Source organism: Dermacentor variabilis, chromosome 3 (assembly GCF_050947875.1).
Source record: "Dermacentor variabilis isolate Ectoservices chromosome 3, ASM5094787v1, whole genome shotgun sequence".
Classification (NCBI taxonomy): Eukaryota; Metazoa; Arthropoda; class Arachnida; order Ixodida; family Ixodidae; genus Dermacentor; species Dermacentor variabilis.
The window spans coordinates 166331065-166349213 of NC_134570.1; the positions used below are offsets into that span (position 1 = coordinate 166331065).

At 48.2% G+C, this 18149-nt stretch overlaps 1 protein-coding gene across 2 annotated transcripts in view; it reads left to right on the forward strand.

The window, feature by feature from the left end:
- The window catches only part of LOC142576497 (monocarboxylate transporter 2-like), a 34099-nt gene that overhangs the window by 7455 nt on the left and 8495 nt on the right, over positions 1-18149 (forward strand). Inside the window, exon 2 of one of the 2 annotated variants that reach the window (XM_075686650.1) lies at positions 6875-7021. The exons of the other annotated variant lie outside the window; for it this stretch is intronic. Within the exon in view, the coding sequence (XP_075542765.1) occupies positions 6875-7021 (147 nt within the window). The remainder of the gene's footprint in view (positions 1-6874; positions 7022-18149) is intronic. 2 annotated transcript variants of the gene reach the window in all.

Genomic DNA, 18149 nt, shown 5'->3' on the forward strand with positions numbered 1-18149 from the left:
AGGGTGCTATCTGTGATTTGGATTAGGAGGGATTCGAAGTGGTGTCTTGATGTCAAATTTCTCTCTTTTTGTAATATCTTGGCGTTATCCCAATCAATCCTGTGGCCCAAGTCATTTGCATGCTCTGCCAAGGCGTTTGAGGCGACTTTTTTCTTTTTGACATCGTTGATATGCTGCTTCAACCGTTGTTCGAAATTTCCTGTCTCGCCGATATATACGCAGTCGCAGTCTTCACATGGAATCCCGTAGACGATGCCAGGAAACTTAGTGCTTGGAAGCTTGTCTTTCACGTTTACCAGCCGGTGGCGTAATTTTTGGGACGGTACGTGAGCTACCTGAACGTCATAGCCGCGTAGAGCGCGGGCTAAGCCCTCGCTCACACCGGGCACATACGGTATGGGGGCGCGTTTTCTTGGGAGCACACAGTCAGGCCTTGGGGGCTGAGACAGATGGCGTTCCACCGACTTCACAAACGACCTCGGGTAGCCACATGCGGAGAGATTACGGTGAACCTCTTGTAGGTCGGCAGCCCGGCTTCGTGGCGTTGCGCAGATACGCTTGGTTCTGCCGACAAGAGAGGCTACTACCGATCTCTTCTGGTTCATCGGGTGTACTGAATTAAAATGCAGATACCTGCCTGTGTGTGTGCTCTTTCTGTACACGGTAAATGCCAGACTGCGCCTGTCACGTTTTACGAGGACGTCCAGAAAAGGAAGCTCGCCATCTTTTTCTTCCTCGACTGTGAATTGGATAGACGCTTCAATACTATTTAAATGTGACAAAAATGAAGAAATTTCTTCTCGCTGAATTATGCAGAACACATCGTCTACGTAACGTAGGAAGACTCTGGGCGGCGAGTTGAAAGAGGCGAGTGCTCGACGCTCAAGCCATTCCACAGTTAAATTTGCAGTAGTAACCGAAATGGATGCGCCCATCGGTGTCCCGTGCACTTGCCTGTAGAAGGTGCCTTCAAAAGTGAAGTAGGTGTTCTCCAGGCAGAACAGGAGGAGCCTCTTCAAGTCAGGAACGTCGAAGGGCGTCCTTTCTGGTAGGGTAGGGTCATCGTCCAGAGCGGCGGTGCAAGTTTCCGCGGCGAGTCGAATAGGAACGCTTGTAAAAAGCGACACGACGTCGAACGAGACAAGCGCTTCCTGATCGTCGGGAGTAAAATCACGAATCTTGTTTATGAAGTCTTCAGAATGTTGAACGTGCGTGCTGCCTCTACCAACGAGAGGGGAAAGAACCTTATGAAGGTACTTGGACAGTTTATGAAGCGGAGAGCGAGTAAAATCAACAATTGGTCGCATCGGGACGTTAGGTTTATGTATTTTTGGCAAACCGTAGAGCGCCGGCGCCGAACCGTTTGTGCACAGAAGGGAGAAGTATAATCCTTTGTGCCTTGGATCTACAAACCGGAACACATCCGTAAGAAGCTTCTGTAGCTCCCTCTGTATCTTCAGCGTGGGATCCTGCATGTGTTCTGCATAATTCAGCGAGAAGAAATTCCTTCATTTTTGTCACATTTAAATAGTATTGAAGCGTCTATCCAATTCACAGTCGAGGAAGAAAAAGATGGCGAGCTTCCTTTTCTGGACGTCCTCGTAAAACGTGACAGGCGCAGTCTGGCATTTACCGTGTACAGAAAGAGCACACACACAGGCAGGTATCTGCATTTTAATTCAGTACACCCGATGAACCAGAAGAGATCGGTAGTAGCCTCTCTTGTCGGCAGAACCAAGCGTATCTGCACAACGCCACAAAGCCGGGCTGCCGACCTACAAGAGGTTCACCGTAATCTCTCCGCATGTGGCTGCCCGAGGTCGTTTGTGAACTCGGTGGAACGCCATCTGTCTCAGCCCCCAAGGCCTGACTGTGTGCTCCCAAGAAAACGCGCCCCCATACCGTATGTGCCCGGTGTGAGCGAGGGCTTAGCTCGCGTTCTACGCGGCTATGACGTTCAGGTAGCTCACGTACCGTCCCAAAAATTACGCCACCGGCTGGTAAACGTGAAAGACAAGCTTCCAAACACTAAGTTTCCTGGCATCGTCTACGGGATTCCATGTGAAGACTGCGACTGCGTATATATCGGCGAGACAGGAAATTTCGAACAGCGGTTGAAGCAGCATATCAACGATGTCAAAAAGAAAAAAGTCGCCTCAAACGCCTTGGCAGAGCATGCAGATGACTTGGGCCACAGGATTGATTGGGATAACGCCAAGATATTAGAAAAAGAGAGAAATTTGACATCAAGACACCACTTGGAATCCCTCCTAATCCAAATCACAGATAGAACCCTCAACCGGAATGACGGAACCCTCCCCCCCATCTACACACGCTGCTTACATCATATTTTAAAGCCATATAAACATTGTATCGCACGTACTTGATTTCATTGTGAACAAGGCTCCCGTCAGGGGAGCCGAAACGTCTTTTCTTGTATTCATTCAGTGGTCGGTGTCCTTCTTTTTACCCTTCTTCATGATGCCTCCCGACCAGACGGGCTTCCGTCAAAACCTCGACTTCAGGAGGTATTTCTGTCAGTAGCACGTCTCCAGCGACCTCACCTCCATCGGCCGCGCTAGCTAGTTTTCCGGTGACGAAGGGGACGTGGTGCGACGCAGCGGTGGGGGAGAACGGGGAGCACGACGTTGCGGTGGGGGTGTCAAACTCCTGTCAGATGCCGGGGAGTGATTCCGGGAGCTACTCGGCCAATACTCGGCGCCGGGTGATACGTGTGCTGGCAACGCGGCACCGTGTGGCTGTTCGGAGGGCCGAGAAAAATCTGAGGGCTGGCCACACCACGTGGTCATACGCTGGTTGCAAAACCGCGATATATGACCCGGGGCACCACAGGAATAACACACCGGGAGAGGTCGAAACCTTGGTTTTTCTTCGGTGAAGAGGATATTATCCTTTTCCCGCGTGTAGTGGGTTGGTTCGTGGCGTGTGTGACGACGATACATCTGGCGTCGAGAAGGCATACGCTGAGCGCGTTGGTCATAGCGCGGGGTCGGAGGGCGTGTTGTTATCCTCGACTGTGGGGCTGCGCTGTACTCTACGGCCGCTGCGGTAACCATCGGTTGCCAAGGGGCCGAATGTGGCGCCGTCATAGCCTCACGTGACGTGTACACGCCATGGTGGTCAGCAGCTGAATGCAACAACTCTTCGCGGGGGGAAAGTTCCTCGCGGACAATCTGTCAGATGGTGGAAGGAAGGTCGAGGCAAGGACTCGTGTCCACACTGGCAAACGTCGTAACGTTTGCCAATCGACCAAACTTTCGCGCAATCCGACGCATCTTGAGAGTTTCAAAAGTTCTGCAGTGCTGAGTGGCGTCGGACATAGAACTGAGGCTCTCCTTTCCAATTAGAAAATTGTACACATCCTCAGCCACTCTTTTCAGCAAATGTCCAACTTTATCTTCTTCCGACATGCGAGCGCTGACGACCTGCAACAGCTTTAACAGTTCTTCGATATATGTTGTGCATGTCTCCCCTGGTAGCTGCGCCTGTTGAGACAGTGTCTGATCCGCACGCTTCTTTTTGGCGACTGAGTCCCCAAAACGCGCCTTTAACTTGTCAACAAGATGTTCCCACGTTGTCCGAGCGTGCTCGTGGTTCTCGTGCCATACGAGGGCGGTATCGGTCAGGGAGAACACCACATTGGTGAGCTGAGTGGTTGCATCCCACCCGTCGGACTTGCTCATTCGTTTGTAGTGGACGAGCCACTCGTCGGCACCTTCCCCCGCTTTGCCTCCGAAGGTCGGTGGAGGTCGGTAGTATGGCAGTTGACTGATAGGCGCTGCCCTCGGAGCGGCTACTTCTTCTGGCATGTCGAAGACGGTCACGGCTGATGGCGGGAGGCCGGCAAGTCGACGGCTTCGACGAAGCTGCGGCAGTGACGGTTCCGTTGTTGTGAGCGGTCCCCGCACCTCCACCACTTTGTTACGCGCGAAGGAGACCGTTTATCACCCTTACGGATGAAGGGCACCGTTTACTTTAGGTCGCGAATGTAAGCGCAAGAGCTGCCAGCTGGTTGATCAAATCAGGGTCGTTCTCCTGTGCCTTCCCACACTCGGGACCGCAAGCACGTTCACCGGTCTTCGTTTTCTTCATGCGTAACAATATATATATATATATCGTAAGAAGTACAGGCGCACGTACAAAAGTAAGAACAAACCTTTATTTCGAGGATTTGGCCATACCGCGTCCGAAATGCCAAAAATGAACGTCTTGTTTTCCTTTTTCACGTGCGCCTGCACTTCTTTCAATTTATTAAACACTAGATCGGAAGAACTCCTTCCTACGTGTGTATATACATACATATATATATATATATATATATATATATATATATATATATATGTATAGAGAGAGAGAGAGAGAGATTGCGAGTTAGTTTTCTTCTTGCTATTTTGTTTAAAGCTGGTACAAGGACATTTAGGTAGTTTAACTTTGCTGCTAGCTCATCGGTGATGATGACTACGCAATAAGGTCAAGAAACAACGCATGAGGTTGTTCTCTGCTCTGGGTTGAGTGATATCGCAGAAATAATTGCTTGGGCCGTTCAAATACCAGGATCACGTTTGGCGACCAGGTACCGGATGTTTACTGCAATCCCTGCAGTGAGACAAAATCTCAAGGTTGCGGCTGATCGAATGATGCCCACAAAAAGCGCGTATGAAACAATATCTATGACGCGAGTTTTTGCGGGTAGGCTGTCAATAATAGCGACATGTTTTACAGCCTTTGAAATGGCTGTACAGACAGTGGTTTCAGTGACCCACTTATGGTACAGAAGCACGAGCTTCCGCAACGGAAAGTCGACTGAATAGCGTTGCGCACTTATTCCGCCCACAAAATTAAGTCTGAAACTGCATTGCTGCTTAGAGTCAATATGCGATTATAAAGCCCATTCACATCATCAATCACCATTGCACAAAGTACGAATTATTTTGTAGCTTTCTTATGATAGGCAACGGCTGGCATAAGGAAGGCAGCATTGAACAACTCTGAATGAATGCACGCCTCCACGGAGTGGTGCTACCTACGTTCTGCAAATCCTGCTGGTTGTATTACAGCCGTTTACATGAGCGGAGTATGAGAGCGCTCTCATGCTTCTTCCACTTCATCCCATGCGTGAATGCGCACAGCATGTAGCTGCTTTAGATGCAGTGGTTAATCAGATTACCTTTTCATGTGAATTGGCTTCACGTGGATGTATATATGCTAATGAGTGCCTGTAGGTAGGATTACATACCGGTGAATGTTGCTTGCATAAGTGCGTTAGCCTCGTTAGATGGTTTTGAACCAAAGTGAGGCACCGCTTTTTTTGTGTTCGCTCTTAATGTGCGTGAGCCCTGCGTAGGCACGCGGAAAACTTGGCACGGCCATGGGGCTCGGCCGCGCCGACGGAGTGGGGAGGTGGCACTCACTTGGAAATTATGTGCATAAGACAGACCGAGAGAAAGACGTGAATTACTTGGCACGCAGAATTAAAGAAGGAATTTAGCCCGTTCCTCTCGAGTGGCGTGGATTAGTAGCCTTTTCTTTTGCTTACTTGTGCTGAATTCTTTGCCCAGTGAAACAGAACAGACATCGCTGCTCATATCAAGTCCGCACCTTTCTTTAAAAAAATTTCTCTCCGTCTCTGAAGCACGAATACGCGTCAAAGTTGGTACGAACGTTCGCAAATTAGGCGAAGGGTTCAAGGTATAGTGTTATATATTGTAAGCAAGTTAAACGGTAGATCACGGTATCTTGCATGAGCCTGCGTTGACTATTGGCACGTGTCTTGCCATCGTTAAAAGCCTATGCCTCAGATCGTGATGGTACAGAGATGAGTTTTACGCATCTGCATGTGCACACTGGGCTGTCGTAAGATGTTTTGTGTCATAACACGCTCGGTTTGCGTGCGCTCTTGTATCGTCTACGCTGTAACAGATAACTACGGCTGTAGAAAGTTGTGGCAGGGTCCACCGGTTCCATGTCGAAAATTAAATTAAACTATAAATTATAGGGTTTTACGCGCCAAAACCGCTTTCCGATTATGAGGCATGCCTTAGTGGAGGACTCCGCAAATGTTGACCACCTGGGGTTCTTTAACGTGCGTCTAATCTAAGTACACGGGTGTTTTCGCATTTCGCCCCCATCGAAATGAAGCCGCCGTGGCCAGGATTCGATCCCACAACCTCGTGCTCAGCAGCCCAACACCGTAGCCATTAAGCAACCACGGCGGGTTCCATGTCGAAATTATGGCAGCGGTTTGAAGGAGGCAGCGGAAACCGGTGAAAATGGCCGCCGCGCCATCAGGCAAACATTGGGCTGGTCGAGGATATAGTCGTGCCTTGTCTTGGAGACCATCTCATGCAGCTCACTGAGGCACTTGGTAGAGTTTTCTATACGAACACCCTAGCGGTCAGAGCAGTTCCGTTTTCGCGGCAGGCCTACTGCTTGCATCTAGCAGTTGCGCTAGTGGCCAGCCCTCGCTATCCAATGTCCGCCTCGGCTGCGGGAGCTCATAGGTTGAAACGACGTGGCCGCCGGTTGCTAACCCGTTATCTAAACGGGCACAGGCGTCCAGGGACCCGACGATACTCAAATTTCTTTTGGGGACAATCGTCCTGGCAAAGCAGCGCGCGCCATGCAAATCTCGTCGAACCCCGTGGGCACAACAAAACCCTGAAGTACTTCACCTTGTGGGTGTCGGCTGCCATTGTCGCTGGCCTTTTCTAGTGGCTTTGCCTGACACGTAGTTCACATACCTCATTATTTCTGAACTATAGCAAGGTTGGGCAAATAGCGTTCGTAAAATAAGATATCCTAAAAGTGAAGTACTTGAATGTCTCTGAAGCTATTTATATTGTATCCCATATAGGTGCCTGCGCTTTCGCCTCCTTCTTTGCCATGGCCGGGCGGCGTTCGGCGGGATTCCTATTTGTCGCCACAATGGAGACATTCCAGGTGAACAGGACCGAAGGGTCTTGGCCGATAATGACGATGGGTGCAGTAGTTTACCTGGCAGGTGAGAACAGCCGTGTTTACTACTGTGTGATTCAGTACCAGCAAGTTTAAGAAGGCACTGAGTTCTTATAAGCACCCATACATTTTGAACATTGCAAACTAGCCTACGCGACTCCCTGCAAAAAACTGCCATACCTCGGCGTTCTGTTTACTGGAACAGGTTGACGTTTGATCTACGAGGAGGAGGGAACAAGAAGCCACGCTTTCCCGATAATATTGAATGTTACCGTAAGGTGTGACAGTGTGATACAAAACACTTCACAAATATATTATCGGATGTATTTACTTGCCGTTTACAACATTACCTGGTTTTCACCTGTTAGGTGGGCAGTGAAGTCGCTTCTACAGCCGCGTGCTTGGAAATGTATGCAAAGGTTAAGCATTGCGAGCCTGCTGACATAATAAAACGAGCTCAGTTTTCTTTACAGGTTACAACGTGTTTCAAATATTGCAAACATAAAAATGAGAAACAAAAGCAGATATGGTGAAAGGGTGGCCGTTCCCGACTTATCACTTACTGAAAGAATAGGAACAGGGAAAGGAAAGCCCAAGTTAGAGAATCAAATTATAGGGTTTTACGTGCCAAAACCGCTTTCAGATTATGAGCCACGCCGTAGTGGAGGACTCCGGCAATTTCAACCACCTGGTGTTCGTTAACATGCACCTAGATCTAAGTTCACGGGTGTTTTCGCATTTCGCCCCCACTAAAATGCGGCCATCGTGGCCAGGATTCGATCACGTGACCTCGTGCTCAGCAGCGCAGCACCATAGCCACTGAGCAACCACAGCGGGTCAGCACAAGTTGAAGAAAACACTGAAAGCTTGAAACTGTGAAGATGTAAACGCGTGGAAAAGGGATGGCAGGGGAAAAATATGGTCCTAACAGAAGAGCAATATGATAACAGGGGAGCAATATGGCTTGAGGCGTACGACATGCACAACGTCACTGAAATTTGGGGCAGATGAGGCACTGATGCTCACTGGGGCGATTTCGTAGGTAACTGGAGTCACGGCCCGCAGCACTCGATATGGGCCTGTGTACCGAGGCAGGAGTTTTTCTGACAGGCCAACGTGACGAATCGGGGACCACAGGAGTACCAGTGATCCAGACGAAAAGTGGTCGTCTCTGTGTTGGCGATCGTGCAATCGCCGTTGCTTCTTTTGAGAGGTCAGGAGGCGAGCGCGGGCAATTTCGCGTGCTTGGGCTGCCCTGGTGATGGCGTCAAGCGCATACTCGCTGGTCTCTGCTGCGGCGGATGGAAGGGATGCGTCCAGTGGCAACGTGGGTTCTCGGCCGAACATCAATGAATGGGGAATAGCCGACAGTTTTGTGACGCGAAGAATTATATGCAAAAGTTACATAAGGTAGGGCAAGGTCCCAATTAGTATGGTCGGACGAGACGTACTTTGCAAGCACGTCTGTTAGGGTGCGATTAAGACGCTCAATGAGACAATTAGTCTGTGAATGGTAAGACTTATCAACTTGTGCTTGGTGGAGCAGGACTGCAGAATGTCGTTGAACTTGCGGTAACCCGATCTGCGCTCCGAGAATCTTGCGGTAACCAGATCTGCATGCACACCTGCCCGCAGGACGGCAGGCGTCGTCGCGACATACGTCGGGGTAAACTTCGTGTAGAACGGCCCGACACGGATATGTGCCGGTCTGTAGAAGTCTCACAGAAACGGCTTGTGCCCTATTCAACCTGGGGTGAGGGGATGGAAAGACCCTTTTAGACGTGTAGAATTTTTTCAACTCGTTGTGAGCAGTGACAGCATCCCTGTGGCCGTAGGGAGGAGGGGAGTCGGCGCTCCTTACAGAGAAAGCACGGTCGGTGAAGTCGCTCGCAGTCTCGTGAGCAGATTCATTGAGGTTCGGGGCAGCACCATCGACCGACCCTACGTGAGCGGGAAACCAGTTGTCTAATACCTTTGGCCACTAGGTATGGGCGTGTGGTCGTGATGCCGCCGTGGTCGTTGCATCGTCGTCATTCTTATCCGATGCTTGTTATGCAATTATCACGTCACGGTCGTCGCTATGGTTTCGCCTAACGCTGTCGTTTTACGATTCTCATCACTTCAGTAAAGTCATCCAATTGTTGTCATGTCGTCATCATCATACCACCTTTGTTTTATCATCGAAGTCAAGTTTTCGTTTTTATTCCAACGTAATCATAATATCGCCATTATATAGTGATTATGTCAGTCTTGTGATGTCGTCATCCTCAGACAGTCGCTATTATAAATCTGTTGCTAGATAGTCGTCGTGATGCGGTCGCGGTCATGCCATTGCCGGCACATCAGGTTAATCATCCGACTCTCTTCATACCGTCGTCGTCACGTGATCTTCGTCAAGCCAACGTCATAGTTTCGTTGTTATCCCATTGTCCTCATATCAATGTCATGCCATGGACATCATTCCTACATCATTCAATCGACACTGCATCAGCGTCATATATATATATATATATATATATTCCTATAAATATATTCCTAAATAAAAAGGACGAAAGTTATGGCATTTGGAAAAAGCCCGCTAGGGGGCTAAGTAGTGCTGACGTACTTTGCATGGGCTCCTGCATTTTTCGGCAATTTTCCGGACACCTGCTTTTATTTATCGAAAATTGTGGCATCGACGGAATCGGCACGCAAGTGGTACCAGAGGTTATCAAGTTTATGAGCGGTACGTGGAATTACCGTCATTTTTTGCTGCTTGAAGGTTTCACGCCACGCTAGCGGAGCTAAACCCACAAGGCTAAGCGGCCAGGCGAACTTGCGTGACCCGTGACCCGCGGAGCGTATCCCGTGGCTCGTGAGCGCTCGTGACCAGCCGCTCGCTCTCTTCGAGCGCGACTCGGCGCTGCCCCTGAGTACCAATGACGGACGCATCCGACGCAGCAAGAAGTGCACGAGAACTGAACCAGGAAAACAACAGCATTGAAATGCCGGTGGGGACGATACAAGAGCAGCAACAACTGGAGGCGGAGTGGACGTATGATGAGAGCAGCGGAAAGGCGTTAATCATACAGGAAAAATGGCACACATGGGAGACGAAAGGCAAGAAGACTCAGGTGCATACAAAACCCACAGCCGAGGAAGCAGACCAACTACGAACGCAGCAAGCCGGAGCAACAATATCTATTGCGGGAAACATACCACAGAATAGAAAACGGAGACTTCCGCCTTTGCCAGTGTACGACACGAAGATCATCTACAGATCTAAGGCGGGATTACAACTCTCCAAATGTGCATTGGTGACAGTGACCCATGCCATCGGCCGAGCTAGCTAGTTGTCCCAAATAGACTTCTATGACAACATCCGGATTCAAGTGCAACATGCCGAGAATATATTAATCGTAAGTACACCAAACAAAGACATAGCGTATGATATGCTCCTCAAGATCACAAGCATCCAGCTTAGAGGGTACATTTACGAAGTTAAAGCACATGTCAGGACACCAGAGGACATTAGCAAAGCCCTAATTTGCAACCTCCCGCCAGGCACGAGTTAAGAAGAACTACTACAGGGGCTACGAGTATGCGCAAGATACACGGTTCTCGCAGCACGCATGCTGGGAAGATCGTCAACAGCATTCATCTACGTCGATGGACCGCACGTCCCATACAACATCATATATAAATGCTGTCGCTACCGCTGCAAACCACACAGGAAATCCGTGCAATACTGCAGAACCTGCGAAGAACTAGGGCACCGGCTAGATATCTGCCCGAAACCCCTTATCAACTTCTGCTACATGTGCGGGATGGAAAATCAACCGGAAGAACATGACTGCCAACCCAGTTGTAAAATCTGTCAACAACCCCATGAGACCGCAGGGAAGGGGTGCCGACATAAACTGAAACCAAATCCACCACTGTACAAGATTAGACTGCAATGTGAAAACAAGATCCAAGAGCAGCAACGCCGATAGAACTGAAATTCAGACTCAGACTTCCCGGCACTATCCGTATCAAGCAGTACCTCACTACACAGTCCGCGCAGATCCAGAAGTGACTCCAAATCAACAACTGGTGAAGCAAACGATGGACCCCGCTTAAGATCACGATCTGGATCCCGTACACGCAACCCACAAAAGCGGGTCACGTATGCAGACGATGCAGGAGGAAACACACGAGCTCAAGAACCAAAGGAAACCGAATGAGACCTGCAAGCACAACTCCAAAATCAGCAAGCCTTCATTGACAAGCTCATACAAAGGTGCAAAAAACAAAACACCTCCAGTCAAGCCTCGAACCCTCAAGGAATGCCAAGCAACCAATCGACCCTTATGGAAGAAAGAATCAAGGACATCGTTAGAATGGAGGTGCGGAAGCAGATAGAAGGGGCCATGACCACTCTTGCAAAGGAGATAACACAACAGCTCCAGCAACACATCACCGCTCAGCTGGCCCCTATCCATGCTACCCGCCAACACCTCAGCAACTTTATGTCCTATGCCAAGCAGAACCACGTAACAAAAGCCACAGTAGAAAAGCTACTCAACAACACCGACACAGCCCGCAAGAAAGCACGTAAAGATCTCCACAATGCAGCCAGACCGGAATCCATGGCCCGGAGCGAAGAGAAAAATATCGAACAAGATGGCGAGTAATACAAAGAAGAGATTGCCGCAACTCCGAATGAAGCTGTGGTAATGGAACTGTCACTCTATCCGAACCAAAAGAACAAACCTCCAAGAACTGAACGAACTGGAACAACCAGATATCATCGCTAACCAGGAAACCTATCACACCAATCTGCGCATACAGGGATATGATACACACACCGCATCTCAGACAACAGCCATCCTGACGAAGAAAAATCTCGCCACGCAAGATCACACGATTCAGGGAACAACCGTGGAACAGACCCTAGTGGAAGTGCTACTTGAGAAGAAGACACACCAAAGACTAGACGTATTATGCTTATATAGCCCACCCAGGGATCCGTTATCCGACTTTGTAAATTTCATCATGCAAGCCAGAAGAATATCTAAAGGCCATAAACACGTAATAATGGCGATTTTAATGCCCCCCACACAGCATGGGGTTACCAGCACACGACCAAGAAAGGAGCGCGAGTGCACGATTCGGCGCACCAGAATCACCTCACCCTCTGGAATGATCCCAAACTATCGACTCGAATAGGCAACAGTGTGTCCAGGGATACAAATCCCGACCTCACCTTTAGAAAAGGAATATCCAAGGTGGAATGGACCCGACTGGAATAAAATCTCGGCAGCGACCACCACATCCTTCAGCTTGAAATCCTGCACCATAAGAAGCCGAGCAGAACCGGAACGACAAGGCTGACGGATTGGAAGGCCTCCCGAGAGCATGACATAGAAGAAAACATAGAAAATATTGAAGAGTGGCTCACCGAAGTGTTCAAGACGGCGGAGAAGCAGACTAAAGCCATCCAACTCACGATGGACAGGCCGGCCGTAGACTATCACCTCCGAAATGTTTGGGTTGCAAGAAGTGGACTGCTGAGGCGGTGGAAAAAGATGAAACTTAACCGCAATCTACAGAGACAGATCGCTCAAATAACAAAGCAAGCAGAAGAATACGGAGATCAACTCAGCAAGCAGAACTGGCATAAGCTGTGCGACCAACATCAAGGCACACTCAGCCCGAAGAAGACCTGGCATATACTTAGAGCCCTTCTAGCTGCCACCAGAACCAAGACCCAGCAAAAACATGACCTCAAGAAAATCGTTAACTCTCATTCAGGAACTGAGGAACAAATTCTGGAATAAATCAAGCGTAAACTTGTCGGAGACAATTCCCCCAAGGTTACCGATCCCCGACGGTAGAAAGGCAAAGCAAATCTCACCCTCGACAGCCCTTTCACGCTTCCTGAACTCCATGCCACCCTTGCCAAATTGACCCTTAACACATCGCCAGGAAATGACAAGGTGACCAACAGGATCTTACGAAACCTCCTCGACTACATGAATAACTGTTGGAAAAAAGGTGTGCTCCTGGCAGAATGGAAGCACGCAGAAGTCATGATGATCTCAAAACACAACAAGCCACTACAAATCAGCAACCTACGGCCCATCTCCCTTGCTTCCTGCGCTGGAAAGCTTGTCGAACACATGGTTCACAAATCTCCTCACCAAACACCTCTAAGAATTAGGACTCATGCCCGACATAATGTTTGGTTTCCGACAGCTCCTCTCAGCAGCAGATATACTACTACAGCTCAAGGAAGACCTCTTGGACCACCTTGAACGCCACAAAAACTCCTACATTTGAACAATAGATGTAAAAAGAGCCTTCGATAATGTGAAGCATGAAGCAAACCTCAAAAATCTCCAAGACACAAACTACGGAAGCCCGACCTACCAATAAGCACACGACTTTCTCAAAGATCGCACGGCAACGGTGGGTATCGGCAACATCCGAAGCGACAAGTTCGAAATGCCCAGCAAAGGAACTCCACAAGGGTCAGTCATTTCACCTTTGCAGTTCAATGTCGCCACGATTAAGCTGCCATAACAACTCAATGGCATCGAAGATTTAAGCCATGCAATATACGCCGACGATATAACGTTACGGACAAAAGCGTCCACAACCAGCCAACAGCAAACTACCCTCGAAGAGGCAAACGATCAGATAGAACAGTATATCTCAAAATGCGTTCTCCAGTAGGCCCCCGCAAAATCAGAGCTACTTATACTCAAGGCAAGAATCCGGGGAAGACCACCTGCCTACGTCGCTCCAGATCCCAACGTCAGACTCAATGGAACCACCATCATCATCTTCATCAGCCTGGTTACGCCCACTGCAGGGCAAAGGCCTCTTCCATACTTCTCCAACTGCCCCGGTGATGTACTAATGGTGGCCATGTTGTCCCTGCAAAATTCTTAATCTCATCCGCCCACCTAACTTTCTGCCGCCCTCTGCTACCCTTCGCTTTCCTTGGAATCCAGTCCGTAACCTTTAAAGACCATCGGTTAACTTCCCTCCTCATTACATGTCCTGCACATGTCCATTTGTTTTTCTTGATTTCAACTAAGATATCATTACCTCGCTTTTGTTCCCTCACCCAATCTGCTTTTTTCTTATCCCTTAACGTTACACTTATCATTTTTCCTTCCATAGCTCGTTGCGTCGTTCTCAATTTCAATAGAACCCTTTTCGTAAGCCTCCAGGTTTCTGCTCCGTACGTGAGTACTGGTAAGACATAGCTGTTATATACTTTTCTCTTGAGGAATAATGGCAACCTGTTGTTCATGATCTGAGAATGCCTGCCAAACGCACCCCAGCCCATGCTTATTCTTCTGATTATTTCAATCTCATGATCCGGATCCGCAGTCACTACCTGTCCTAAGTCGATGTATTCCCTTACTGCTTCCAGTGCCTCGCTACCTATCGTAAACTGCTGTTCTCTTCCGAGACTGTTAAACATTACTTTAGTTTTCTGCAGATAAATTTTAAGACCCACCCTTCGGCTTTGCCTCTCCAGGTCAGTGAGCATGCATTGCAGTTGGTCCCGTGAGTTACTAAGCAAGGCAATATCATCAGCGAATCGCAAGTTACTAAGGTATTCTCCACTAACTCTTATCCCGAATTCTTCCCAATCGAGGTCTCTGAATACCTCCTGTAAACGCGCTGTGAATAGCATTGGAGAGATCGTATCTCCCTGCCTGACACCTTTCTTTATTGGGATTTTGTTGCATTCTTTATGGAGGACTACGGTGGCTGTGGAGCCGCTATAGATATCTTTCAGTATTTTTGCATACGGGTCGTCTACACCCTGATTCCGCAATGCCTCCATGACTGCTGATGTTTCGACTGAATCAAACGCTTTCTCGTAATCAATGAAAGCGATATATAAGGGCTGGTTATATTCCGCACATTTCTCTATCACCTGATTGATAGTGTGAATATGGTCTATTGTTGAGTATCCTTTACGGAATCCTGCCTGGTCCTTTGGTTGACGGAAGTCTAAAGTGTTCCTGATTCTATTTGAAATTACCTTAGTAAATACTTTGTGGGCAACGGACAGTAAGCTGATCGGTCTATAATTGTTCAAGTCTTTGGCGTCCTCTTTCTTATGAATTAGGATTATGTAAGCGTTTTCCGAAGATTCCGGTACGCTCGAAGTCATGAGGCATTGCGTATACAGGGTGGCCAGTTTTTCTAGAACAATCTGCCCACCATTATTCAACAAATCTGCTGTTACATGATCCTCCCCAGCTGCCTTCCCCCTTTGCATAATTCCCAAGGCTTTCTTTACTTCTTCCGGTGTTACTTGCGGGATTTCAAATTCCTCTAGATTATTCTCTCTTCCATTATCGTCGTGGGTGCCACTGGTACTGTATAAATCTTTATAAAACTCCTCAGCCACTTGAACGATCTCATCCATATTAGTAAAGATATAGCCGGCTTTGTCTCTTAACGCATACACATATCAATGGAATCAATATCCCTCAAGTTGGCTGCCCCCGCGTCCTTGGCCTCACAATACATAAAGACGGTTCTGGCGCAGCTACTCTTCCGAAGCTTCAGAAGACCCTAACACAAGTAGCCCATCTCATTCGGCGTATAACCACCCAAAGAAGAGGATTTAAGAGGAAGAAACCTTATAGCACTCCTTATAAGCCGGATCCCATATGACACCCCGTATCTACTCCTCAACAAAGCTGAACTTGAAAAACTCAACATCATCGTCAGAAAAGCAATCAAGAGCGCACTAAGACTCCCCCGTACGACCTCAACCACGACGCTCCTCAAAGTTGGCCTCCATAACACCTGAGAAGAAATGAGCAAAGCGTACAGAGGCAGCCAGCTGGAACGCCTTAAGCTGAGTCAAACAGGCAGAGTAGTACTTCGCAAACTCGCATACAGCGAAAACTTCATAGCAGACTCAGACGTGAAAGCCCGATTGCCGCCACTTCTTCGTGACTCTATCTCAGTTGCTCCAATACCTCGCAATATGCATGCAACATACCACAAAGACAGAAGACAAGCAAGAGTTAGAGCGCTTAGCAAGAAATACTCAAAGAACCCCAACACGAGATATACAGATGCGGCAAAATATCCAGGTAATAGAGCATACGCAATTACCGTGACCAACAACCAAGGGAAGGAGCTAATTGCTGCCACCATACCGGCCAGAAATCTAGAAACGGCGGAGGAAGTGGCCATCGCCTTCGGCATCGCCACATGCAAAGACTCAGCAATCATCTTGAGCGACTCGCAAACAGGCATGTAGAAACCTACGAAAAAGCCGAATTGCTGCCTCAGCAGTGAAGATTCTGAAAGAAATAACAAGACGCCAAGAACTACCCGAAACCTACGTCGCATGGTCTCCAGGCCACGAACACCTCCCAGGAAACGAAGCAGCACATGCTGTCGCCCGAGAGCATACCAGCCGGGATTTCCTGCCGCACGGTCTCCGGAAAGCGACGAGGGTGGAGAACATCCCCATCAACTACGCCGTAATATTGCAACATTACAGACTGGAAGAAGACAATATCCTCTACCACATCCAAAATTAAGCAAGGAAGAAGCCACCGCCCTCCGCAGACTACAAACAAATACGTATGTACATGGAATTATCATGCACCGAATGCACCCCACCATATTCTCATACCTATGCCGGTATTGTGATGTACCAGACACGCTCCTACACATAGTGTTGGTGTGCCCACACCGCGAGATAAACAGTCAGGATGACGCCTCCAAACCGCTACAAGCGATCGAAGAAACGTGGGAGATCACAGAGCCTGGAAGATCAGCGAAGTCTGGTGGACAGGGCCCGGGCTGCGGCATTAGCCAGCGGCTTTCTGGACTGAGAGAGCCGCCCACCTAGAGCGCAGAAAGAACACTTTCTCACTGTTTCTTACAATAAACGTTCATTCCGCCTTCTATGGCATTTGCTTTCACAGACGTTTCGATGTCAGCACGCAGTCTTGTATATATATATATATATATATATATATATATATATATATATATATATAGCTAGAGCCGCAGAAATATCAGAATGATCATTACACGGAGGCCCGAAGCTCTCCGCCGCCGCTCGGGCCTCCTAGACAGCCCGAGAGATGAGTTGTGCCGTCATCTTTTTATTACGGGAATGACTTGCTACTAGGTAGCCATGTGGGACCCACTTATATATTAGATAGAGGACCACTCACATAATAACATAGGTCCTACTGCATGTAGTTTGAACCGAAATCGAAGCGCATCAAAAAAAGAGAAAAAAAAAACAGGTCGAACGCTTTCCCTTATTCTTCAACAATGGTTCCATTTTTTTCACTAAAGGTGTACGGAGAGAGGAAGACAATGCTGATGCTGCTACAGAATTATTCATTAAAATTTTGAAAAAGGTGCTGCTTGAATAAATTCAAATAACTTTTTGTAAGAATACAACTTTCGCAGCGCCAGACAGAAATAATATAACCAACTCTAATGGAAAACCTCCCTATAGCGCTCATGCTACGATACTAATAACTTCAAGGGAGCCGCCATGTTGCTCCTCTGAGCAGGTGCACAGGCGCTGGCGGGAAGATACAATTCATACGAGAGCCTTAATAAACGCAATCGTGAGCCTCATTATGGAATCACGCCACCGAGTTCAGGCGCATGCGAACGCATGCTTTCACGTGGCGCAAGTCTCACATCACAATTTAATAATAGTCATCGAATTTTCTTAAAAATGTACGGAATAGACTTTACAGACTGTAGATACGCACGTATGTAAACGTAGCATTTTACAATATCTTTAGTTATTGTTCGTTTTGCGAAAATGAGTGGTACAAACAGGGTGGCATCTTGATAGTTGCCACTTGTTTCACCCAGTATTTCCTTTAGAGGACGCATTATATCTCTAGGGTGTCAGACACCGTTAACGACCGTGATTGCAAACCTGTCTTCGCTGCCATATTTGGCGGCGTCGATTAAGAACGCATGTGGACAAGTATAATCAAATCGCATAGGTAATGCTCTAGAGTAAGGCAAAATAAGAAGGTATGATAATGAATGTCGCCCCAAATATCGTGTCATAACGGAATGCATTATGACATGTACGGCGCGATCCGTTACAAGAAATATACTGCCATATGTACAGTCACGTGCAATATAACTTGCAACACCCTTGCTCATGGTCGAAG